Here is a 27,733-nt window from a genome sequence, read left to right as displayed (position 1 = left end):
AGTTGAATGCATTTTTTAAATTGTTAATATCAATGCTCTATGAACCAGAAGTGAACCAGACTTATTTTAAGTCTTGCCCTAGGTAAGATTTCAATGTACAACACAGTTACAAGGACTGCGTATAACTGAAGTTACGGGACCATCTCTATTCTCCTTTTAATATTCTATAACATTAGTCTAAAACCTATCTGTGAACCTCAAGGGGCATGCATAATGTAAGACAGAAGAGTGTGTCACCAGTGTAGAAGCAGCCTAGAAAGCTTAAATTAAATAATCTCATAATAACCTTCTCTCAATTCTAAGAACCGAAAGCTATTCTTATTTAAAGTGTCAACACTGTTTTTGTTTCCTAAATGATAATGACCTTCAACGGGGTTTGACAGTTTCTACTTTTGCTGGCAGTCACTAAAAGCAACACACCAACTTTGAGAAGCCATCTGGTGGTGAGAAAACCAAGCCATCACCACACATGTCAAATTTCAAATAACTCACTAACACAACAGTAATTAAGGAAAAGTTCTATTTCCTCAAGCGCTAAAAATGTTCCTATTCCCTTCATGACACTAGGCGAATTACTTGTATCTCAAAGGTACCTTTCTTGTTCCTCTTCCCCGCAAAATAAACCAATCCCAGCAGATGTTCCTTCAAAGTCCTTTAGGCTCAATGATTCTGTATAATATATCTGAATGCGTACAGTGGAAATGGGAAATGTTGTACTTTAGAAATAAAGAGAATCACAGATAAATACTCTGGTACAATTGCTTATTTATGTTTTCTGTATTTCCATTTTTGGCACAGAAAAGTAAACTGCTGTAACTACTTACTCTATTTTATCCCCAAGAACTTAAAACCCCTCTCTTAATGCATTTCCAAACCTTAATCTCAGAGAATTAAATACTTTATAGGAAAAAGATATAAATAAGTTAATATTTATTCAATATGATCTTCGAAAATTTCTAAGAAAATTTTGGTTTAAATTTTTTAAACAGTTTAAATTACTTAAGTGTAAGTAACTGACTGTCTATTCAACATAAAAGCCCAATAGGGACTCCCCTAGTGGCGCAGTGGTTAAGAATCCGCCTGCCAACGTAGGGGACACGGGTTCGAGCTCTGGTCCGGGAAGATCCCACATGCCGCGGAGCAACTAAGCCCGTGCGCCACAACTACTGAGCCTGTGCTCTAGAGCCCACGAACCACAACTACTGAAGCCCGCGCGCCTAGAGCCCGTGCTACACAACAAGAGAAGCCACCACAATGAGAAGCCCGCACACCGCAACAAAGAGTAGCCCCCGCTCGCCACAACTAGAGAAAGCCTGCGCGCAGCAACTAAGACCCACACAGCCAAAAATAAATAAATAAATAAAAATTAAAAATTAAAAAAAAAAGTATTCTTAAATTTTGGAAGTACCATTTATATTATTGTATTTATTTTTCTAGATTTCACTCAATTTTTTTTTTACTTGCTAAAACTTAGTAGAATAGATATCTGTCTATAATTCTAGGGCAAGTGAAAGAAAAATAACTCTAGTTCAGAATATGATTTACCAAAACCATTTTTTATTTCTATTCAAGAGAGATTGTAACTTGAATTGAATTCTGTTATCAGGGAGATTTAGTGAATATGTAACATTTCAATACCATAAAATGTTTCCATCTTGTTATAGTAGACTTAGTTTAAGATTCACCTGTTAGGGAAGAATGTGAGTTTGAAGTGGAGAGGGTTCAATTGAAGGTCTCTTTCTATAAAATATGTAGTCAGTTGCCAACAGAAATATTACCTAGCAGCAGTTTACATGTGCCAAGAGAGGCCAGAAAAGTATTGTAGTAGAAATTATACAGGAGAGCTGTGAAACTAGATCCCTGAGGATGTCAGGCAGGAAATAAAGCTTACCAGGCTAAAAAAATTTTACTGGATGGCTAGGCCATTGGAAATGAATCTTCCAGTGCTTGTATTTTTTATTGGGCTTTTATTTTATTTTTTAAATGTTATTTAATTTTATTATTTATTTATTTATTTATTTTTGGCTGTGTTGGGTCTTTGTTGCTGTGTGCGGGCTTTCTCTAGTTGCGGCGTGCGGGCTTCTCACTGCAGTAGTTGCAGCACACGGGCTTAGTAGTTGCGGCACACGGGCTCTGCGGCGTGCAGGCTTCAGTAGTTGTGGCACGTGGGCTCAGCAGTTGTGGCTCGCAGGCTCTAGAGCGCTGACTCAGTGGTTGTGGCGCACGGCCTTAGTTGCTCCGTGGCATGTGGGATCTTCCTGGACCAGGGATCGAACCCTTGTCCCCTGCACTGGCAGGCGGATTCTTAACCACTGCGCCTCCAGGGAAGTCCCAAGAACTATACTTTCAATTCATTATTCCTATCTTTTTATTCAATACATACTCTAAACAACAATACCCACTGTCAAAGAGGTAAAATGTACATTGTAGAGACTGACAGAGCCCAAATGAAGCATTGCAACAACCACTTAAATCAAGGTCTCTCCATTTAAAATCTCAATACAAACCCAAGTATGCTTTAATTTAATTCAAACATCTATTTGGTCCTAAGCTTCAGATGATACTAAGTTTTACCAGAGATAGAACTTGCTTGCTAGTTTACAATCTACCAGAGAGGATAAAAAAGTATACAAATTTAAAAGTATATATTAAGATGGTATGACATAGTCTGAAAAAGAACAGGACTGGAAGTTTTATTCATTATTAGACATATGACCTTGAAAGGATCATTTGTCTTCTTAGAAAAACAGCTGACCAAAACTGAAACAAAAATAAAAAAATCTCAATAGTCCTAAATATATTAAAGACATAGATCTGTAATTAAACAGTTTCCCAAATAAAATCATCACATGGCTTTACCAGAGAATTTGTCTAACCATTTATGGAAGAAAAAGCATCAATATTATGCAAATCTTTCTACAGAAAAAGAAGGAGTGTTTCCCAATCCATTTTATAAACCAGGATAACCCTGATGTCATAACCTAAGGAAGGGCAGTATATGAACATAAACATAGATGCAAAAATCCTAAAAAATATACTAGTAAATTGAATACAGCGAAGATATTAAAAAGGATTATGTATCATGCACAAGTAGGGTTTATTCCAGAAATGCAAGGTTGATTTAACATTAGGAAAAAAACATCAATGTAATTCAACACACATTAACAGGGAAAAAAAAAGAGAAAAAAAAATCATACGATCATCTCAATAGATATAGAAAAAGGATTTGACAAAATTAAACACTCACTCAGGATTAAAAAAAAAGATTTCAAGGACTTCTACTTCTGGCCAAGATGTAGTAACAGGGACCAGATTTACCCTCCTACATTAAACAACCAAAAGAAATCAGCAAAATAGATAAACAATGGTTTTTCAAGACACTGTACATTGAGAAACAACAACAACAAAAAAACCCAGTGATCTCTGAGGACAAAAAAAAGGTGAGTTCTATAATTGCCCCCAAGACACGGCCTTGAGAGCATTTCCAGGGTGTGGTGCAGGGAAAGGGAACCCAGGCAGAGCCCAAGGGATATCACAAGCTGAAAAGACAGAGCTGAGAGTCCAGGGAGACCAACGCAGCTAGAGTTCACAGGGCAGGATATCGTATAGGAGAGAAAATGCTGGAGATGTGCGGGGAGTTCCTCTCAAGTATTCCACTGAATACACATCAGCCCATGAATGGAAGAAAACCACCAAAGACAGAGGAAAGAATCATCAGAGAGGACTAGAGGGAACAACGCTGGGAGCTTACACAGGACCAACAGTAGTGTCTGTTCCCACCAGCTAGACTTGGAAAACCTTATAATTCCTTGGTAGAGTATTCAGAAGGGTCTTGCCATAGTAGTAGAGAATGATAAGCCCTAGTGACAATAGCCCTAAATGCTGCCCTGGTCCACCCAACAAAGCTTAAAACCAAGACCCAGAAGCATCAAGATATTTCCAAATAATTTAACTGCATCTCAGGGAAAATCTCCAGAAATTTATAAGAAGAAAAACAAAACTCCAATCCCTCCACAATGTCTAGCATCCAGTCAAAGATTACCAGGCATCCAAAGAAGCAGGGGGAAAAAAAAGAAAAGAAAAGAAAAGAAAAAAAAAAAAAGGGACTTCCCTGGCAGTCCAGTGATTAAGACTCCATGCTTCCAATGCAGGGGGCATGGGTTTGATCCCTGATCGGGGAACTAATATCCCACATGCCGTGGGGCATGGCCAAAAATAACAATAATAATAATAAAATAAAATTTAAAAAAAGCAAAGAAGCAGAAAAATACGACCATTGATGATGAGAAAAATCAAGCAATCACAACCAACCCATTATAATAGTTATCATAACTATTATAATAGTTATGATAACTATAGAGGTAAGAACTGACATTATAATAGTTATCATATATTATAATAGTTATCATAACTATAGAGGCAAGCAAACTTTTCCTATAAAGGGCCACATAGTAAATGTTTTAGGCTTTGTGAGTCATACACTCTCTGCTGCAACAACTCAACTTTGACAAAAGTCTTGAACAGGCTTGTTACATAACAAACAGGATATACAAATAACCAATAAACATATATACAAATAACCAATACCCCAGTACCAAATACCATTTTCCAATAAAATGAAAGTGTTCCTTGGAGAAATGTCTGATTCTATGACTGAGGCAAGAAATATACAAGATGAGCCTGGAGCATCTTGTAGTGTTAGAAAGTAAGAAGTGTTCTAAAAAAATTTTTTTATTTTAAACCCACAATGACAGGAGTATGTCAAAGGGATACAGCAGCCAATTGAAGAACTCTCAGTGGTCAAGCTGGAACAATTTCAGCAACAACAAAAAATAAAGCAGTAATGGATTATAACCCAAAGTATAAAAAAAAATCCTTGAGTTCAACTATATAAATGATTGAATACATAAATAGATAGACAATAAATTAAGTAAATAAATAAGTGGGAGAACAGACAAATCTCCAATGAAGAAGAATTTAAGATAATTTACGTATCTTGCCTTCAAGGAAGTGGTGCATAACACCCATTCTTTGAGTGTGGACTGCACATAGTGACTTCCTACCAAAGAATACAGTATGAAAGGGGGGAATAAAGGAGTAACTTTACAGTGAAGAACTCTGATACTCAGCTAGGCATCAAGGTTAACATTAACAGTGATAAGTCATGTGGATAGCATGGACCCTCGATGCGATGTGACGAGAACGACATTTTACCCCATGGTCTTCCCCAGTTGAAAGACATCTGAAAAACTACTTGACCAATACGCTTTAAACCGCCAAGGTCGTCAAAAAGAGGAAAGATCTGAGAAACTGTCAAGAGGTCTCTGAGGAAATATGATGACTAATGTGGTATCTTATGTGGAACAGAAAAAGGACATTAGGTAAACACTAAGAAAAAAGTAAAATAAAGTATGGACTTTACAAACAGGACACATATATAATATTTTCTCTGATGTCTCTTAAGCATTATATGCTCATTATAAAAGAAATGTAGAAAATCCAGAAAGTATAAAAAAATAAGTAAAAATCCTACTTCCTAAAGATAACCATGATTAATATTCCAAGGCCATGGTTCCTAAAATGTGCGTCCACGCACCTCAGGGAACCACAGCAAACTCACAAGGATGCTGCGGGTTATTTTAAACTTTCAAGGGAAACACAGTGACATCTGTCGGATACTCCACAAACTACAAGCTCAGTGTTCAGCAGTTCAGTGTTAACATTAGATCACTTTACATTCCTTGCCATAATGCCATATCTTTGCCATATCTTTGTGAAGCTGGTTTTTCCAGTGGTTGCTGCAACAAAAAAACAAATACCATGTGAAAATCATGTGGCACAGGAAAGGAGGTGATGACACCCAATATGACCCCAAGGTTTGAGAAGCTGTGAAATGCCCAAGCATCTGTGGTTAAGAATGAAATAAAAAATGTTTTCTTAAAACACACACACACACACACACACACACACACACACACACACAGAGCAATATTATTATACACCTACCACAGTGGTTAAAATTTTAAAATATCAAGCACTGGCAAGGAAGTAGAGAAACTGGAACTCTCAAGGAAGTGGATGATAGGAGTATAAATTGGTACAACCACTTTGGAAAATGATTGTCATTACTGAGTTGACAAAACCCAATGACCCAGAAAGTCTTTAGATACTTACCCTAAAGAAACTCTTGCGCATGTACATCAGGAGATATTTTTTTAAATGTCTGTGGTTGCATAGTTTGTAACTTAGAAACAATTCAGTTACTCACAGATCGGATAATGGGTAATTGTGGCACAGTCATGTAGTTGAGTTCTATATAACACTGAAAATGAAGGTTAAACATCTACATGTATTAACATGAAAGAATCTCAAACTCCTAATGCTGAATGAATAAAGCAAACTGAAAAGGAATACAAGCAGTATGATTTCATATATATATAAAGTTTAACAAATCTAAAACTAAACAATATATTTACAGTTACATCCATATGTCAAAAACAATGAAGAAAATACAAGGGAATAAAAACCAATTCAAAGTAGTGCTTTCCTCTGATTGGGAAAGGAAGGAAGTGAATGCCATAAAAGAGAGGCATATGAGGAACTTTCAAGAATATTGATAATGCACTATTTTTAAAGTTGGCCAGTGTGACAAAGATGTTTATTTTATTGTTCTTTTTTAAAGTACCCATATGTCCTATATGTTTTTTGTACATATATTAGATTTCATTTTAAAATAATTAATTAAACTAAACACTATTTATTCAACAAAATATTTCTTGAACACCTACTATGTTCTGGATATTTTGAGTGCTTTATGAACAAAGAAACGTCCTTGCCCTCACAGAGCTTATATTCTCTTATAGCTGAGGAAGAAGACAGAAAGCAAAATGCAGCAACACACACACTCTTTTTTTTTTAATTGTAAGAGCAGAGAAAGGGTTATCAGGAGTATAGGGCAAATTGTAGTATGAAACACTCACTGGATTACTCTTGAGATGTTAAAAAGGAAAAACCCTTACTTCCTTCCTATGTAGGGAAAAACCCAGTTCTTCCCTACTATTTTTCTCCTGTGAATCTCCGTTACTACTCACACGAAACACTTCACTCTGGTCACCAAATGTGTGGCGGTTTCCTCCGGCACCACCAAGCAATTTCCTGACACCGGCAGGAATTCAGCTCAATTCTGACACTGTCTACCCGGAGCAAGCATCAGATTCCACAGGTTAAGGGCTCAGTCCCACGAGACTGCCACCTCCCCTACTTCAGATATCAGTCACAAGCCCAGGTTACCCCCCGTGCTTCTGACTGACCAGCTACAGACTGGGGGTTCCAATGACCCCCTCCTTAGGTTTGCTTAATTTGCTAGAGTGGCTCACGCAACTCAGAGAAACATTTACTTACTAGATCAAGTTTACTGTAAAAGGATATAACTCAGGAACAGTCAGATGGAAGAGAAGCATAGGACAAGGTATGTGGAAAGGGGTGTGGAGCTCCCAGGCCCTGTCCAGTGGCTTCCATGCCACTCTCCCAGCACCTCCCAGTGCTCGCCAACCTGGAAGCTCTCTGAACCCCGTACTTTGGGGATTTTATGGAAGCTTCATCATGTAGGCATGATCGGTCATTAACTCCATTTTCAGCCCTTCTCCCTTCTCAAGAGAATGGGCGGCGGGGCTGACCATGCTTCTAACCATGGCTTGGTCTTTCCGGTGACCAGCCCTCATCCAGGAGCCCAACCAGTCACCTCATCAGAACAAAGACATTCATCACCCAGGAAATTATAAACGTTTCAGGGGCTCCGTGTCAGGAACTGAGGGCAAAGACCAATATATATTTTCTATTATCTCACAGTAAAAACTCTTAGGTTTGTACCAGTTTATAAGAAACTAGGGGGAAAAGATCTAAGAGATGAAACCATCAACAATACGTTAAAACCATTCTCTGTTTCCAGTATTCTTGAGAATGTCAAGTAGACTATCTAGCCATTAAAAGTCCTCAGAATTTTTTTTAAAAAAACCACTTAGTACATCTAGATGCTTTTAGAATATCTGTTGAACAAATGATTGTTTATACATGAAATCTGTCTTAACCATCTCATTTTCTGTGCTAGTAATTTTCATAAAATGAACAAATTTTTTAAAAGAATTTATGAAAATGGCTGAACTCTCAGTTACCCTTTCATCTATTATATGTATTTCTTTATCTGATGTCAATTTTCAAACAGAACAACAAAAAAATAGAACATGCTGCAGAGAATAAAGAAATCTAAACTATGAGAGAAGAAAGAAAAACCTGAGCTGTTCAGGAACTCTATGCTGACTGAATCAGAGACTACATTCCTACACCTGAAGATGTTCTTCACCCAGTAACATGGCAAATTACTTGTCCAGCATCCAGTCTCAAGCATGAGGCTTTGGCTGTTAGCCAGTAACATGAATGTCACTTAAACATTTCTGCTTTTAAATCTTGTATCTAAGAGTCCTGTAATAGCACGAACTGTCTAGAAACTGAATTCTTTTCATTCTTAATGGTCTATACTTTCTTTGATACTTAAAAGTAAAAATGCACTAGGTTACCCACAACAAATACTTTTATCTAAGTACCTGAACCACTGGAGAGGAATACCTGCTAAAACTATACTATATCAATTATAGAAACTGGTAAAACAGAAAATAATGGTTTTGGAAGCTTTAAGGAAGTTTGAAGCATTCGAAACCAGAAGACACCCACATCAAGAACTGTTTTCATTTTACTTATGGGACTTTAATAAACCCTCATAGGAAATTATCTCCAGCAAAGTTAAAAAAATAAATTCCAATGTCACTATTCCAGTCTGTAATAGCAAAAAATTTATAGAGCCAGACAAAAACTGTTTTGTCTTGACTGTGCCACTTTCTAGCTATGTTACTTTGGGTAAATCACTTTATTTTCATGAGCCTCAGTTTCTCTATTTGAAAATGGGAATAATACCGTCTGTCTTCTAATGAAGTAACAAATACAACCTTGATCTGCTAATAAGCACCAGCACCCTAGGGATTAAGTTATTCTCCCTGGGGCCCCTCCTCCCATTTAGTTCATTTACTCTACTCTGTAATCAACCAAAACACTAAACAATTAAGAATTGATAAAAACACACAGTGAACTGAACACGTCAGATCTATACATTTTATTGCATGCAAAGTATTCATCAATAAATTCAAAGGGCTTGCAAAAAAATAAACTAGTGACAACAGGTAATATATCTGAGACATCACTGCATAATCAGTAAATGCCAGTCATTATTAAGAAGTCTGAAAACCAGCATCAGCTCACCCCTGTTTTCGAAATTTCTCCATCACCTTCCCTAATCCTTTTTCCCAAAGAGGTCATTCTGCTCTTCACCTCTTCAGTAAACCTTTAAGCCTTGAACAATCTAAAACATGCTTAATAATTCCTTAGTCCCTTCAGACTTCCTAACATCCTTCTGTCCCTAACTTCTTGGGAGTATTTACTCCATCATTCCAGATTTCTGCTGGTTATCCTTCCCCTCCCTAGTCTAAAAGTAATAAGGCCAATAACAGTAATCGTGATTAGCAGTAGTAATGAACAGCCAATATTTTGTGACAGGCACTATCACTTGATATGTATATATCACCGAAGTCTCTCAACAACCCTATGAAGTAGATACCTTTTTTTTTAACTTTTTATTTTATTTAAAGTATAGGTGATTAACAATGTTGTGTTAGTTTCAGGTGTACAGCAAAGTGATTCAGTTATACGCATACATGTATCCATTCTTTTTCAAATTCTTTTCCCATTTAGGTTGTTACCATTTTATAGATAAAGAAACTGACTTACAAAGAGGATGCTGCTTTCCAAGGTCACACATCTGGCCTGAGTCATTCCAAAGTCACTGTTCATTATTAACATGCACACAACCTTCTAACTTACAAGGACATGAGAATGGAGTTATCTGGGCAGGAATATTATTGTCCAGTTTTTGCTGTTTTGTACTATTCATTAATTTAAAAAACCAAAATTTAATAAACATGTAAAATGAAAGTCAATGAGGTAAAAATCTATAAAGGAAGAAGACACAGAATCTGTTTTTCTTCTCTTATGATACTGACAGTGCTCCTGAAAGTAGAAATACATATGGTTCTTAAAGCTGAGGCAGTTTAACACATAGTATGGTCTCTACTCTAACTCTGGCAAAATGGAATGCCAATTCGGTTATTTTCTGTCGTACAACTTAGTGGCTTAAAACAACCTTTCACTGTGATTGTGAGTCTGCAATTTAGGCAGGGCTTGGCAGAGATAGCTCTTCTCTGCTCTACGTGGGCACCCACTGGGGCAGCCTGGTGGGGATCTGGAGGATTATGATCTGCTTTTAGGATGGCTCACTCGCACGGCTGGCAAGCTGATGCTGGATAGCAGTTGGGTGCTCAGCTGGGGTTGAGGGCCAGGAGCTTCAGTTTCTCTCTTACACGGGCCTCTCACTTGGGCTGGCAGCTAGGTTCTAAGCATCTATCCCAAGACAGGAAGGTGGAAGTACATGGCATTTCAATGACCTAGCCCCAGAAGTCATATAGTTTTGTTGGAGCCATGCTCTACTGGTGGAGACAGTTATAAAGGCCTGCCCTGGTTAGGAGATGGGGACACAGACCTCACCACTAGGTGGAAGGAATGTCAAGGTCACATTGTAAGAACATATGGGATGAAAAATACGATTGCAGACATCTTTGGGAAACACAATCTACCACACCAATGGAATAGTTATGTTCAGAATATATTGAAATTGACTTTTTGCTGGTGTTTATTGGTCTTTATTAAGTAGACTTTTCCTGCAAAAAGCAATGGGTAAAGAGACTGAAAATAACCTTGAGGAACTCCCTGGCGGTCCAGTGGTTAGGACTCTGTGCTCTCACTGCTGAGGGCATGGGTTCAACCCCTGGTCGGGGAACTAAAATCCCACAAGCTGTGCGGTGGCACGGCAAAAAAAAAAAATAATAATAATAACCTCCTCTGTGATGAAATGAATTCAGTGGCCTACAAGTAATTACCGTCAGGGCCAAATGATAGAGAAAAAGAGAAAAAAGGATGGGTAGGTACTTCCCAGAATAAAAAAGATGATAAAATAAGGAAACTGAGCAATCTCTCACTAAAAATTAAACCTATTTGAGCTGGAAGAAACTTTGACATCACTTAGTCCACTGCTTTAATTCTAGCAACTACCAGAAAATTGAGCTTTTCTCATGTACCTTACAGTAAAGATTAGGGAAACCTCTTAATTTTAGTAAAACTCTAAATTCTAAAATGCATAAATTTTTATTCATTCATTTCATTCCCTATTGTCACTGGCAATGAAAATGCTTAAAAATGAAAATGGATCAAATATGTTCAGAGTTAACAGGGTAAGGGAAAAGCTGAGGCACCTGCATCCTGTTTCAAACCCTTTTAAGAAGGGTTTATGAGCAGAGAGAACAGCAGATTACATAATAGATGTGGTGAAAAAAAAGATGAATCAAACCCCTGAGGCACACAGGAAAAAAAGAAATGGGGTGGCTAGAAACCAGCCAAAGCTCTAGGGATTTCACCAGCATGCTGTACTGTATGCTCTTTAAACACGTTCTTATACAAAGGCTCCATCCTTAAACCACAGTCCTATCTCCACATACTAGAGCTAGAAATAGCTCCAGAGATATCTAATTCAGTGCTTTCCAACATTTTCAAGTATAAGAACCTTTTTTTAAGAGTAAAACTTCTGTGGCCATCCATATGAAAATTGTTGTGATTTTATTATCTGGTTATGAGAAAAATCAATAATGACAGAAGTACCACGAACTCACTAACACCTCTACTAAATGCTACTGGTCTTTCTGTTACAAGCGCAATAGCATGTACATGAGACATTCGATTTAGGTGAAGTTCTTAGGAAACACTGAATACAATGTCGGGTATTGGTAAACACGAAGTAAACCATATTTGAAAAGACTGAGACCAAGTAATTTTTAAGAACTTCCTTTTTTAGGTATGTTACAGTAGGATTTCTCCTGCTGTGCTTATGGTTGGACTCAACAACTAATCTCTTCCAACACAAATTCTATAATTCTCTTATAAATTATTAAAGGCATTCCCCTTCCTTTTAACTTACATCTTAAAGATTTAAAACTGGTTTGGGACAATATAGATGCATGTTTCTATTTTATAAAAAAGTAAGAATCCTCTTACTTGTTGATGACAATTTTATTATCACCATCCAGGAGTTACCTCAAGAGGTAAATGGCTTGCTTATCTATTAGAAAGACAGGCTAATGGCAATAATTCTAAATCTAAGATCTTTATTTTGGGCAGCTGTTCTCTAAAAATCTATACGTGATAACTCTACAGTTTGGCAATGATCACAATAGTTTAAAAGTTCTGACAGCTACTTTACAGGCTTTTGGGAAACCATGTGTGAGCACTTTCAACATGGGCTCCCCATCCAGGAAGAACTCCCAGGATACTGCCAACAGGCACATATGCTTTCAAGGCCCATGGACTATATGGAGAGAGCTTGACAGAAAGAAACCCAATTGCAAAACAAGACTATAAAGAATGGTGCCTAGCCTGAGAGTGAAATGTTTCCAAGACAGCTGCCAAGTTTATGAAAACACAGCACCCCTCCTGCTTAGTTTGTGGTGAAGATGGCCATTTCATGGCAGACTGCATCCATGAAGAGAACCCACAGCTAATAATGCAGAAGCTATGACAGCTTTAGGAGAACTATGGAAAACCAGGAATGAAACAAAGGCCACAAAAAAGACTAGGTTTATGTATTAGCCAGGGTTCTCCTGAGAAACAGAACCAACAAGATGTGGGAGGGTGTGTGTGTGTGTGTGTGTGTGTGTGTGTGTGTTTGTGTGTGTGTGTATACATAGATAATAAGGAATTGGCTCACACAATTATGGAGTCTGAGAAGTCCCAAGATCTGCAGTCGACCAGCTGGAGACCCAGGAGAGCCGATGATATGGTTCCAGTTTGAGTCTGAAGGCCTGAGAAACAGGAGGGCTGCTGGTTTAAATGCCAGTCTGGGAGCCAGCAGCCTTGAGATCCAAGTAGAGCAAGGTTTCAGCTCTCATCCAAAGGCAAGGAGGACTGAGGTCCCAACTCAAGCAGTCAGGCAGGAGGAGTTCCTTCTTACTCAGCCTTTTTGTTTCAGGTCTTCAACTAATTGCATGAGGCCCACCCACATTGGGGAGGGCAGTCTGCTTTACTCAAGACTACTGATTCAAATGTTAATCTCATCCAGAGACACCCTAACACACCAGGAGTAATGTTTGACCAAATATCTGGGCACCCTATGGCCAAGTTGACAGATAAAATCAGACATCATCACAGCTTACTTGACTCTGATTTGCCTACTCTTCCCAGACAACCAAGAAGGGGTCGAAACAGAGTTCAAAACCTGGTGACAGGTACCAGGCAGAAGAAAACTGACCCCTTCACTAGGCAACTACCTTTTGGCTCTTCCCTTAATAAGAGTGAACATGAGCAGGGGGCTACCTCCCGATCTGTGGGACAAAAGACCAGGGAGAGAGCAAAGACTCTGAAGATGATGACATGCAAATGGCTGGAGATTCAGTTATTAGCACAGGGGCACATCGCTGTCTGAAAGTAAACTGTCCTTCAATGCCTTTAATCAAAAGATAGCTGCTTCCAAAACACACACATGCACAGAGCACATCAGAGACCTCTCCAGAAGAAGCAGCTTAGCCAGAGATTGAGCCCTTTGGGTACAATGGAGCCAGTGCTGGAAGAAAGGAGACTCTCTTTAAAAAAAAAAATCATGGGCTCACATAACTCAGACCTTGTGAAACCAGGATAATAAGTCAAGCTGTTGGAGAAGGCTGTAGTCACCTCAAGGCTCAACTAATGTAGGACTCCCTTCCAAGCTCACTCATGTGGTTGCTGGCAGGCCTGGCTTCCTTAACACGTGGCCCTCCTCATAGGCTGCCTGAGTGTCTGCACAGCATGGCAAGTGGCTCCCCTCTATGCAGGGTTGCCTTGCATCATGGAAGGTAGCCCCCTCCAGAGGGAGTGAGCCGAGAGAGAGAGAGAGAGAGGGAGAAATACCCAAGGTAGAAGACGAAGACTCCTTATAACCTGATCTGGGAAATGACATCTCATTTCTGTATCCTCTTCCCTAGAAGTGAGTCACTAAGTCCACCCCACGCTCAAGGCGAGAATTAAGCTCCATTTTTTAAAGAAAGGAGATCAAAGAATTTGTACACAGTTCTTTAAAACCACCACAGGGACTAAAAGAATTATTGAAGGGAAAAAAAGAAAAAAAAAGTAGCTGGGTAAGTTATTAAGACATCAATGGATGTTTTATTCTCACTGTATTCCCCAATCCCCAAGAAAACAGTCCTTGCCTCAAGGGAGGTTTGTGTTTGTTTTCTGAAAATGTGAACTCCTTGAGGAGATTACCTGAGGGAAGGGTGGAAAGATAGTGCCTTTGAGGGCAGAAAGGTAGAAACTAGAAGAAAAAAGGGGGTAATTTAACTGGGAAGAGGAAGGAGAGTTTTGGGACTCACAAAAAGAGGGGCCTTGCAATTCCACCTCCTAGCAGTGTTCTAGATAAAGGACAAGTGACAAGTCTTTACAGGGAAACGGGTATGTATTGTACCTGGGAAAGCTGAAACCTCTGCACCAGAATCCCCATACCTGGCAAAGATTCTTGTGCCTCAAGTCAGCCGTAACTATTAGAGCCCCCAAACACCAAGGACCCACACCCTCTTAGACAACATGCTTACCAGGCACAGCCACAGTGGACGTAAAATAACCTTCCACCCTTCTCCTGGTTCCTCACAAGCCTCTCAGATTCTTGTACAACCCTAAGGAGGGGTGGATGCCCATTTTTAATCCCTAAGATTGAATTTTTCATCAGTTTGATAGGACTGGGGGGAGAGGGGGTGTCCCAAGGTTGGATTTAACTTCATTTAAAATAAATAATATATATAGTAACGTTTCATGGTTACCTGATTTTGTGAAATAAGATTCATACTGACTATATGGTCAATTAATTCACTACCTTATGGATATCTTTAACAATTCACTAATCTTGGTGGTTTCAAAAAAAGTTCCAAACAAGTTGCTCCATCAAAATATTAAGATTTTTCCATCACCAATACATTACTCCCAAATTTTTCCAGGCTTTACTCTCCTAATATATAGAATATTAAGCAATTAGTTATGTATCCATGTGTATCTGCCTGGGTTCGCTACCCTCCCTGAAAAATTCCTGGCCTTGGACTTCCCAGGTGGTCCAGTGGTTAAGACTCCAGCCTTCCACTGCAGGGCGCATGGGTTCAATCCCTGGTCGGGGAAGTTCCGCATGCCGCGCAATGCGGCCAAAAAAAAAAAAAATCCTGGCCTTGTGGGAAAGCCATCCATTTAGGTTGGGGATTCACAATTTCCATAAAAAAGAAAAATCAATTCTACCACATAATTCACAAGTCACTTACCTGCTCTCTCAATAGATCCAACCATAACCAGCACTGCAGATTACCTATACTTCAGGATCTTAACCTAAAATATGTCCCAATTGTGTGCTATTCAACCTTTATAAAAAACCTAAATGAAGAAATACATTTTTGGTAGATTATGAAAGAACACAGTATATAATCCATTCTTCTGGATTTACTGCTTTCAAAACTACTTTTAGGTTATACAATTCTTTCTTTCAGATAGACTCTCAGGATATAAAACAGATAGTTAGAAGCAGAGAGATACTAGAATAGATAGGTCTCCTTGGAGAATGGCCGATTCTAGGCCTAAGTAGAAAACATACAAGATGTGTCTGGAATACCTTGTCCAACGAGGAAGCTACCAAAGTCTACTGGAGTTGTGTCAAAAAGACCCAAGAGCCAATTTAGAAGAGACTTCCACTGGTCAATATGAACATCAACATGAAAAATAATCAAGCTGGATGGAAATTCATTGCATATGTTTAAATCCATGAGTTGATAATATTATTATTAATAAAAGAAAGAAAGAAAGCCAGTCACCTTTGGAGCATGCTAGGAAACCAATTCATATTGAAATCTGCTATAAAAAAAAGAAAGGGGTAGGGGGACAAGCATTTATCCTGCTTTTCCTTTTACAAACTGTACCTAAGGAAAATTAAACAGTCAATGAAGAACAGATCAGTTGCCAAGGAGCTGGGCGTGCAAGGAGTATGTGACTGCAATAGGACAGCAAAAGCAAGTTTCTGGGGTAATGGAAATGTTCCTTACTCTTCTTGTAGTGGTGGTTATAGGAATCTATACATGTGTTCAAATGTCATGGAACCGTCAATTTGCATGTTAATTTCAAAAAAAAAAAAAAAAAATTAAGTCAACAAGGGAACTTCTCTTTATAAAAGCACTCCAGCTAGTAATGAAGAAGGCATGAAAGATTTAGAATGTCACCATTTGTAACCTCAAATGAAATTATAGACACTGATTACTATGAGTTCCTAACAGCTAAAAAAAGAAAAAAGAGGCCTTGGTGGAACTACACACCACTCCTATTAAGTATTCTTTCAAAAACAAACAAACAAACAAAAACCAACAAAACCTGAATCTCATCAAGTCTCTAAAACTAGTTCTAACTACAAATTTATAAGACACACAGGGAATAGAGAAACATGGTAAATGATACCATGGGGAGAGAGTCAGCAAAATTCAGACTGTGGAAAAACTGGTCAGTGGTTGCCAGTTGGTCAGTGGGGACAGAAGGGAATTTGAGGGAGTGATGAAAATGTTTTATATTATGATTGTAGTGGTGGTTACACAACTGTGTGCATTTATCAAAATTCACAAAACTGTACACTAAAATAGGTAAGTTTCATCATTATAAATGTTATCAATATAAATTATACCTCAACCTTTTAGAAAATTAAAAATTCAGATTGTGGGAAACTCTTAATAACAAGCATGCTTTCTTTAACAAATAAACAGCATGGGGGAAAAGAGACAGAGTGGGGAAACTATAGATTTTTTTTAAAAAACTTAAGATCTAATCAACAGATTGCCAGTTCTGAACCTTATGTGGATCCTGATTTGAACAATTTTTTTTATAAATGATTAGTCAACTGTGGATATCTGAACACTGATGAGATATTTAATGATATTAAGGAAATACTGCTAAGTTTCAAGTTATTGTTAATGGAATTGCAGTTATGTGCTTCAAAAGAGTCCCTATCTTTCAACAATACATACTAAAATGATACAGATGAATAATATGTACAGAATACACTTCAGGTGGAGTATGTGGGTATATAGGTGAAATGGGAATTGAGCTGATAATTGTTCAAGCTGGGTGATGAACAATTCAGGTTCACTGTAGTATTCTAAGTTTATCTGTATTTGAAATTCTCCATATTAAAAATATACATACATACAGAAAAGTAGATCTAGAGCCTTAGAGGCGAGCTAGCCTGCTTAACCCTTTTCTGACTACTCCTGGCATCCCAACCCCCAGGGAGCCCTTGAATTACTGCCAAGGAACCTCTGGGCTCTTTTTGAACACCGCTGAAAACCACTGCTTGAGCTAATCTAGGTTTAATTCTTGAATAAAACATTACCATGAAAATACCAAATACTTTGACCATCCTCTCTTGGGCTCCCCCCACGACAGAGTCTGCTTTCACAGAATTAAATTCTGGCATTTTGCCCTAGGTTTTCACCGACACGTGCTACAAGAAACAGCTTTACCAAAACCACTGCCTTTCTGTAGAGTTACTGCTGAGGCAAACACTACCACAAAGAAACTCTGCAATATTCCTGTGTTTCAATGTAGATTAGAAGACATTCCCCTAGTTTTCCACATAAGTACCTCCAGAGTCTGTTTCTCACCAAAGAGTGTACTCGCTGTATAGAGATCTGTCTCCCAGAGATAAACACTCCTTGTTTGATGACTACCTACAGAAAGACTGCAATGGACAGATAATACTGCAAAGAGAGAACATCCGAAAGACAAAGCTGTCTGGTTTACTTCCACACCAGGTACTGTAACATGCTATTGCCATCTGCACATTTCACTCAACATGGTCTCTCTGGGTTATCTCATTCTTTTCCATAACTTGGATCACTAAGTGTTTGCTGTTGACTTCTAAATCCGTACCTCAAGCCCTAATCTCTCCCCTCAGCTCCAGACCCATGTTTTCATCTGCCTGGTTAAAGATGGTACACTGAAGCACTTTACACTCCATATAGCTAAAATAAACTCATACTTTTACCCTTCTGAACTTGCTCCTGGATCTGCTGCCTCAATTAAATGTGTTCCCATCCAACCCACTATTCAAGCTAAAAGCTCCTCAAGATACTGTGAAGAAAAAGAAAAGGCCAGCCATAGACTAGGGGAAAAAAATCTGTAAAACACATACCTGATAAAGAAGTTTCAGAATATATAAAGAATTCTTATAACTATTATATAAGAAGACAAACAACTGACAAAAAATGGGCAAAAGATCTGAATAGGAAACCACAAAAGAAGTTACAGGAATGCCAAACAAAAATATAATGATATCACTGCACACCCTCAGAATGGCAAAGGGGGTACATATATGTCAAAATTTATCAAATTGTACATTTTAAATATGTGCAGCTTATTGTATACCAATTACATACCTCAATATAACTTAAAAAGAAAAAAAATGCCAAGCATTGGCAAGGACACGGAGCAAATGGAATCCCATACATTGTGCTAGTGGGAATGCAAAATAGTACAGCCACTTTGGAAGACAGTTTGGCAATTTCTTACAAACCTAAACGTGCACTTACCATAAGACCCAGCAAGTCCACTCCTAGGCATTTACCCAAGAGAAGTGAAAACATACGTTTGCACAAAGACTTACTAACTCACATGTTCGTAACAGTTGTATTCATACTAGCCAAAAACTAGCAACGAGCCAAATGTCCATCAACTGGTGAATGAGAAACAAATTGTGGTAAATTCATACAATGAAATGCTCCTCAGCAATAAGAAGAAATTAACTACAGTTACAAACAATAACATGAATGAATCTCAAAAGCATTATGCCAAGTGGAAGAAGCTAGACACAGAAGACTATATGCTGAATGATTCACTTATATGAAATTCTAGAAAAGACAAAACTATAGTGACAGGAAAAAAAGACCAGTGGTTGCCAGAACCATGACTGCAAGGAAACATGAGCAAATGCGTGTGGGGGGGGGGAGGGGCAGCAGGATAGCCATGTTCTATATCATAACTGCAGTGGGTGGTTACACAACTGTATACATTTGTCAAAACTCCTCAAATTGTATACTTAAAATTGGTGAATTTTATCATATGTAAATAATACCTCAGTAAAGCTGATTTTTAAAAATACTGGAAGGAAAGGCAAAATAAAAATACTCAAACTAAGGATAGTCACAGCTATCATTTATTGAGTTCTTAATGTATGTCAGGTAACATTATCATGTATTTTACATTCATTATCTCAATGAATCCTCTCAATAAGCCATTCAGAGACTTCCCTGGTGTTGCGGTGGTTAAGAATCCACCTGCCAAGGCAGGGGACTCGGGTTCGATCCCTGGGCCCGGAAGAGCCCACAGGCCGCAGAGCAACTAAGCCAGTGCGCCACAACTACTGAGCCTGCGCTCTAGAGCCCGCAAGCCACAACTACTGAAGCCCGCGTGCCACAACTACTGAAGCCCGTGCGCCTAGAGCCCATGCTCTGCAACAAAGAGAAGCCACTGCAGTGAGAAGCCCGTGCACCGCAACAAAGAGTAGCCCCCACTCACCGCAACTAGAGAAAGCCCATGCGCAGCAACGAAGACCCAACGCAGCCAAAAGTAAATAAATAAAATAAAATAAATAAATGTATTAAAAAAAAAATTAGCCATTCATTGAATCATCCAGCAAAGAGCTACTGAGTACCTATTATATGTGAGGCAATGTTCTAAGTGCTGGGAACAGAATAGCAAGGAAAACAGACAAAAATCTCTGTACTCAGGCAGTTTATACGCTATGAGAGGAGAGTAATAATTCTACAAGGTAGGTACTATCATTACCTGCATCTGGCAAATACTTTGTCCAAGAGCCCAAAGCTAGTGTTAGGAAGAGCTAGGATTCAAACTCTGTCCAAGAGCCCAAAGCTAGTATTAGGAAGAGCTAGGATTCAAACTCTAACTCAGGATTTCTCAACCTCAGCATCACTGACAATTTGAGCAGGACAATTCTTCGGTTAGGAGGTTGTCCTGTCTGCTATAGGTGTTCAGCAGCATTCCTGGACTCTACCCAATAGATGCCCCAAGTTGTAACAACCAAAAATGTCTCCAGACATTGCCAAATGCCCCCTGGGAGGGAAAATCGTCCCTTGTTGAGAACTACTGCGTAATTTCTAAACTGACACCACAGCCCAAGCATTTTAAAACATCTTTCTTCCCACACCTGACACTGGTCCTGAATTCACCTCACCTAAGACTTCATCATTTGTCAGTCTACATCCCAGCTCTACTCTCTACCATTTCAACAGTCACACGACTGCCAAAATTCACCTTCTAAACCTTCAGACCCTAGATGAAATGTCTGTAGAAACTGCCCTCACTACCAGTACAAAGAATTACTATAAACTCTTTGTATACATACAAAGTCAATTACACCACCTTATTTTTGTGTCTGTCTTCCCCACTAACGTGCGAGCTTTTCCCCAGCAGGGGCCGTATCTCATTCATGTCTATATCCCTAGTACCCAGAACTAGAAAGCATTTGAAGGTTGTTTTTAATTCAACTGTAATTCAAACAAATTACATACATACACACACACACCCCACACAAATCATACAATAAAGCTTTAATCAACATGAATCCTATTAGGACATGAATCCCAAACAAATGGGTCTTGCTCCTAATAGGATCTGAAAGGATTCTCTAACTAATTACCCAAACTTTATTAACAAACATATTGAAGCCTTCAGAATTTTCCAAAACCACATAGAGATCAAGTTTCCTAATCTTAAAATTCCTCTCAGTCTAGTACAGTTTGTCAGGGGCATTAAATAGCATCACATTATTTTGGACCACCAAAGCCCCATCCCACACTACCTCCCTCTTACCACCAATGCACTTGTTAGTTCAGATGTTTTTACTGAGCACCCCCTCAGTACTAGGGGCTCAAAGAAGAACCAAGGAAGGGAAACAAATGTTTAGTGGTGGGGGTGGAGGGAAGACACAAAGAACTGGTAACCGTGGGCCATGCGGTGCTTATTCAAATTATCTTAGTTTTTCTTAAACTGTCTTATAATTTGGTCCACTAGGAATGTTCTCAAAAGATAACTCAGCCACTAAACTAATGTCTATCAAAAAGAATGACTTAATAGCAACGATCCTAAAATAAAAATCACATTTTTGGCAACTGTTTCCTAAAATGGAATAGGATATACAGTGTAACAGTCAACAACTCTACACAGCAGGCCAACTCAAAGGGATACCTAAGGCTACATTCAGCAATTAATTCACCATGCAGTGTTCACCAGGAAGTTGTATCATTTGATGTTGAGAATTTTATGGTCACAGTATACAACTCATAAAAACAGCTATAAATAATTTCTGGCTACAACCATTACATCTTCTCTCTATAATCCACCTTTAGAGCTTACCTGGCCATTATTTTTTCTATTTTTAGAGCAATCCCAGACCTGCTTTCTGAAGAAAATCTTGGTCTTGCCCACAGGATCTCTTTAGAGATGTATGCTGGCTGTCCATTCAAGTCAAAATGCTGACTCAATCAGGATCTGACCTCAGACATGCGGAATGTGTGCCCTCATTGGTGCCTGATGCTTACCAAAACTTGATTACAGAAATAATATTCATGGAACAAATTATTCATTCGATAATTCAATCAAACGTTCTCTAAGTGCCAGGCACCATTCTAGGCGCTGAGGATAAGCAGAGTCCCTGCAGCTTACTCATTCCTCCTTATCTCTGAACCAAGCCAAACCATCGGTGAGCAGTATACCTAAATCCAGTTGCTCTGGCTCTTCGGAGGATGTTCACTGGTATTACCTCAACCTGGATTGAGAAGCATTATAAGAAGCAATCTTAAAAAACAACAACAACAACAAAAAACTTCCTACTATATTTGTCATTGGGTTTTTTTTCCCCCCACAAAACCACAGTGTCCCCATTATGAAAACCAGTGAGAGAAATTTTTCTCTAAAAGTCAAAAAAAGTGTGCCTCTCTTAAACATGTGCTTGATTTTACAGACACCATGAACGTGCAAGCTGAGCTTTATTTTCTTCTTAGCTTTTGTTCTAGGAAACTCAGAGCCAAATATGGAACCTACCTTTGGTAACTGTGCAGTACCTTCTAGTCTATATCCTAATTTTGCCACTGATTTAATTTTATTACTATTCTCTCATGCTTTTTGCCTTAATATCTTTATTTTTAATCCTTCATACTGTATATATTTTGAAAAGAAGTGGGAAATAAAAGGTATTTAATAGGTGCTTTTTAACCTAAAATTTACTGTATACTTTCTACGTGCCAGACACTATACTAAGCATTTTACAACCCTATAAGGGTTGAACTGTTATTATTTCCGTTATACAGATGAAGAAGCGGGGCTCAGAGAGGTTTACTAACTTGCATATGATCTCACAACTTGTATCTGACAGAGCTAAGATTCAAATTCAGCTCAAACCATTACACCTAGGTGTATCTACAGGCTATCATAGGAACAAACAAAGCAGAGAAGAGGAAGGTGAAGGAGAGGGTTGAAAGTCTGCACGGAAGATGTGATGTTTGAGGGAAGTCTTAAAGGTGGGGAGCTTGCCAAGGAACGGGGAGAAAGTATTCCAGAGAGGAAGAGAAATCACGTGCAAAAACCCAAACATAAGTTCTGGGAATAGCAAACAGGACACAGAGTTACATTCAGCAATTAGTTCATTGTGAAGCATTCACCAGAAAGTTAAGTCATTTAATTACTGGAAGTTTAGTAGATCCATTATTGAGAATTTGGCCGCTATTGAGTACATGGCCACAGTACTCAACTGTGGCTGGAAAGATAGAAGTGAAATAAAGGCAGTCTCTTTTTTTTTTTTTCTTAATTGAAGTATAGTTGATTTACAATTTTGTGTTAATTTCTGCTATACAGCAAAGTGACTCAGTTAAACATACATATACATTCTTTTTTTAATATTCTTTTCCATTATGGTTTATCATAATAGAGGGCAGTGTCTTTTTATGATTACGCTAAAAAGTCTGAATTATGTTCAATAAACAAAGGGAACCACATAAGGATCTTAAGCTTGAGAATTACAAGATCAACTTGCACAGTATGTGAATGAATTACAGATTCAAGGTAGGGAACCCAGTCAGGAGGCTACTCCAAGAGTCTGGCAGTGGGGTAATGAAAGTTAAACAAGGGCTATCAAAAAGAAAATATAATGCAAGCCATGTATGTAATTTTTACTTTCCCAATAGTTATGTTAGAAAAAGTCAAAAAAAAAAACTGAAAATAATTTGAGTAATACTTTTATTTAATCCAATATATCTAAAATATTATTTTATGAAGTAATTGACATAAAAATTAGTAATGAGAAATTTGCCATGCACTTTTTGTACTAATCTGAAATTTGGTGTGTTTTTTAATACTTAGATATATGCCTCACTTTGGACATTAAATTTTCATTGGAAAAATTTGATCTGTATTTAGATTTCATAATTTACAGATGAAAAAGCAAATTCACATACCCAAGTTGTTCCAGACATAAACATTTTCCAGTAATTAAATATCGGTTTTAAAATTTAAATTAATTACAATTAACAATATTTATTAAAAATCCAGTTCCTCAGTCATGAGAGCCACATTTTGAGTGTTCCACAGCCATATATGGGTACCACATTGGCCCATACAGGCCTAAAGAGTGACAAAGGAACTTTGGCTGTTGGCACCTTCCACAATCAGCATTTCACATCTACCTACTGTTAAGGTTTACTGTGTGTTAACATCGATAACTTATCAAGTATTAACTATTACAGTGGTCCTACTGGTCACATCCTCACTACCGTAACTTACTTTCTCTAGGCCAATGCCTACATCCATGAAAAAGGAATCTTCGAATGACTACACAGAATTGCTATGTAGTACCTGACACATGGAATGTGCTCAGAAATGCTTGTGGAATGGATGCATGGTCTTCATTACTCAAGGAACAATGCACTTGCTGCAGACTACCTAAGCCCTTTGTTTCTATCTTCCTATAGTTCAACTGCTTATTAGACTCTACGTACAATGAAAACAGAAAAAGCAGTAAGAAAACCTATTTTCGGGACTTCCCTGGTGGCGCAGTGGTTAAGAATCCGCCTGCCAATGCAGGGGACACGGGTTGCAACCCTGGTCCAGGAAGATCCCACACGCCGCGGAGCAACAAAGCCCGTGCGCCACAACTACTGAGCCTGCACTCTAGAGCCTGCGAGCCACAACTACTGAGCCCGCGTGCCACAACTACTGAAGCCCGCCCGCCTAGAGCCCGTGCTCCGCAACAAGAGAAGCCACCGCAATGAGAAGCCCGCGCACCGCAACGAAGAGTAGCCCCTGCTCGCCACAATGAGAGAAAGCCCACGCACAGCAACGGAGACCCAACATAGCCAAAAATAAATTAATTAATTAATTTTTAAAAAAAAAAGAAAACCTATTTTCAATTGTATATTTATTAGAGGCATTATAATATAATGGTTAAGAGCTTCAGCTCTGGAGCCAGACTGCTGGGATTCAAATCCTGGTTCTATCATTTATGAGATGTGTGATCTTAGATAAATGCTCAGCCTCTCTTGTGCCTCAGTTCTCTCTTGTGTTAAAACAGCGATAACTGTACACACTTCCTTGGGGTGTTTCAAGGATTACAGAAGATAATACAAATAAGCACTTGCACATGGTACCTGGCACACAGTAGATGTTCAATAAACATTAGCTTTTTAAACAGAGCTGGTGAAGAAGTTGAAATTACGGCTAACATAAAAAACTAGGCTTTCTCAATTATCCACATCTCTTTCCCACATAATCTTAGATACCAAAAAAAAAAAAAAAGTACAGGCAGTACTTTGAAGTCCTAGAAGACAGAGCTTGCAGATAGTTATATTCATTAACAAAGGAGCTAAGTAAAAAACTTCATCTACTGACAGTGTATAATTATGCAGTGTAGTACAGGTGCAGCCAAGAAAATGGAAAAAAACACGAAGCAAAATTGGGAAGGCATTTTGCCTTACCTGCTTTTCCGTTTTCGAGGTGGTTTCTCCACTGTGCCAGTCAGTCTGCAGACCAAACAAATAAAATGGTAACTAAAAGTAACATACAAGATCACATCTGCGGGCCCTAGTGTGCCAGTCAAGAACTCAACGCACCACCCTCTAGAACTACAGGCTGTCTAAGCCCATACCTGACCTTCCAAATGCCTTATGTTCTGTTTCCCCTAAATACCAAGACCAAGCGATCCTGGGACTCACCGTTCCCCTAATGTCTGCTTAGCCCAAACCCTGCTCTGCCTCCTGGTCTCTCACTCCATCCTCAGCTCCTATTCGTCACAGCCCAGCTCCCCAAAACCACCCAACGCCAACTACTCATTGTCTGCTTCACCACCCCCGCAAGCCCCTCCGGCTTCCCCTTTCCAGTGCCCACCCCCTCCCGCCCCGGGCACTGCCCCTCCGAGCCCCGCCCCTCCAGGCCCCGCGCCCCCCGCATTCCACGGCCCCTCCACCGGGCGCGCGCGCCCTGCCCCTCCCGGCCCAGCGCCCCCAGTCTCACCGCTCGGCGCCCCTTCCCTCACACGCCCCTCTCATCCGGTCTGGAGGATGCGACCGCCGCCCAGCCCGCTCCGCCGCCCCTTGGCGCCCCCCGAATTCCCCGCAGCCCGACCGCCCCTCCAGCCTCGGCGTCCCGAATGCTTCACGGCCCCAAGCTGCTGCCCTGGGCCCGCTCCCGCGCCCCATCCCCAACCCCGACCTCCATTCAGCCCCCGCCCCACCTGGGGGCCAGGCGACTCCGCGGCTGCTGGGGCTGCCGGGCTCCTCTGACCATCCGGCTCCTGCTCCGCCGCGGGAGCTGCTCCGGCGGCCGTAGGGCTCGCTCGGGAAGCTGAGGCGGCGGAGGCTGGAGTAGGCGGAGAGGCGGGCGGAGGGCCTCGCGCCTCTGCCAGGCTTGCTGCAGGGCCCGCCTTCTCCGCGCCTCTCCTCGGCTCCCATTGGCTAGAGCCGTAGTGTGGCCGAAAGCCTGGCGGCCGATTGGACGCTCGGGCCGTCACATCCCGCCACCTAGAGTTTGGTTGAGACTGCAGGTGGCGGCGGAGGTGCCTTAGAGACTGCTAACACTGCCGGGGAGATCTAAGCGCCACCGTGCGGTCGAAAGTAAAAACTGCATCTCCGGCGCCAGACACCTGCGGCGGGCAGGTTCTTCTGGCTCTGAGTCCTGCATCCCACACACCTGCTGGCGCCCCTCAACACTGCACCACGCCAGGAGCAACAGCTAAGCGCTGCAATCTTCCAAACTCCTCTGGCAGGTGCGACAGTGAGGTAAGTCTCCAAAATGAGCTTCATTTTGAACCACCTCATATCCGGTCCCTGACTACATCATGCTGAAATGGTTAGAGCTCACAGATAACACTTCACAGAGGATCCGGCAAGAAAACTGTAAGAATCTATCAATATAAAGTGTGGTTTAGATGCTCAATCCTCTGCAGAAGAGATCACAAGCTTGGGTGCAGGCTTCCAAGAAAGCAAGAGATTTTAAAAATAAATTACCAAGAAAGGAAAATCAACCCTGCAAACAGAATTGATGCCGTAACCAAAAGCAATGTGCTCGGTTCTCAAATGCCTAAATGGAACTGACCCCTGAATGTGTTGCTAACCGTCCTGTGATACTGCAGATGCTTGTGACTTCTACTCCAGCTAATCAATTTTAAAATAAATTTCCTTGCATTTTTAGTGTTGTTGACAGACCTAAGCATGCAAGACTACCAGCACATAAGCATTATAAATCAGTTACCTTTTCTCTTCTACTTTAACAAGGCCGTCCTTGAAAATAAGACATAACTCATTAACATATTAACAAAATTCTTCCTCTAAGGTGGAATCCCCTTCAGTCTTTCTGCAATCCTGTGTAGTTTTTGTTTGGTAGATCCTCGGCATCTATTTGGAGCTGGGAGGAGGCATAAAACTTTCTCTTAAGCTACTTCTGTTTTATCAGAATACGCTTTTATGCATCAATAATATGACAGCTCAGAGTTATACACACCATAAGTTTGGGGACAAATCTCTTACTGATCTTCACAAATCGTAAAGACGAGACTATAGTTTTTCATAAAGCCGAATTTATTTGGTGTAAAGGGCTGTCCTTTATTCTGAGATGGCTCTTTTTACATCTTTCCTTCTATAAAATGATGATGGTAAACTGTAATGGGACCTTTAAAATGGCATTGACAAGGAAAAAAAAAAAAGTTGAACATCTGTTGGCTCCCCAAATTAATATTTTACATAATCCCAAGATAACAGAACCATAAATCCCCTCAATACCAACAAACAATATCCACCCTTATAATCACCAAGCCAGAAAAGAGAGAGAACCTCAGAATCATTTGTCAGAGAAGACTAGGGGAGATGTGGTAGGAGGAGTCCTGGTGGGGAGGATCAACTTACTAGGAGACTAATCTTGAATGTCACTCATTATGTTTCTTAAAATATGAATTAAAATCATCTGCTTGGTTTTCAAGGTC

At 39.7% G+C, this 27,733-nt stretch overlaps 1 protein-coding gene across 1 annotated transcript in view; it reads right to left on the bottom strand.

Moving 5' to 3' along the window:
- SCAI (suppressor of cancer cell invasion) overlaps positions 1-26,120 on the bottom strand; it is a 127,950-nt gene extending 101,830 nt beyond the window's left edge. Inside the window, exons 1-2 of the mRNA XM_061200969.1 lie at positions 25,991-26,120; positions 25,236-25,280 (exon numbers count right to left, since the gene is read on the bottom strand). Of these exons, the coding sequence (XP_061056952.1) occupies positions 25,236-25,280; positions 25,991-26,043 (98 nt within the window). The 5' untranslated portion in view covers positions 26,044-26,120. The remainder of the gene's footprint in view (positions 1-25,235; positions 25,281-25,990) is intronic.
- Between the last annotated feature and the right edge of the window lie 1,613 nt (positions 26,121-27,733).

The sequence above is a fragment of the Eubalaena glacialis genome, chromosome 9 (genome assembly GCF_028564815.1).
Source record: "Eubalaena glacialis isolate mEubGla1 chromosome 9, mEubGla1.1.hap2.+ XY, whole genome shotgun sequence".
Classification (NCBI taxonomy): Eukaryota; Metazoa; Chordata; class Mammalia; order Artiodactyla; family Balaenidae; genus Eubalaena; species Eubalaena glacialis.
Note: the sequence above shows the minus strand (reverse complement) of the source record. Positions and strands in the feature narration are given on the sequence as shown.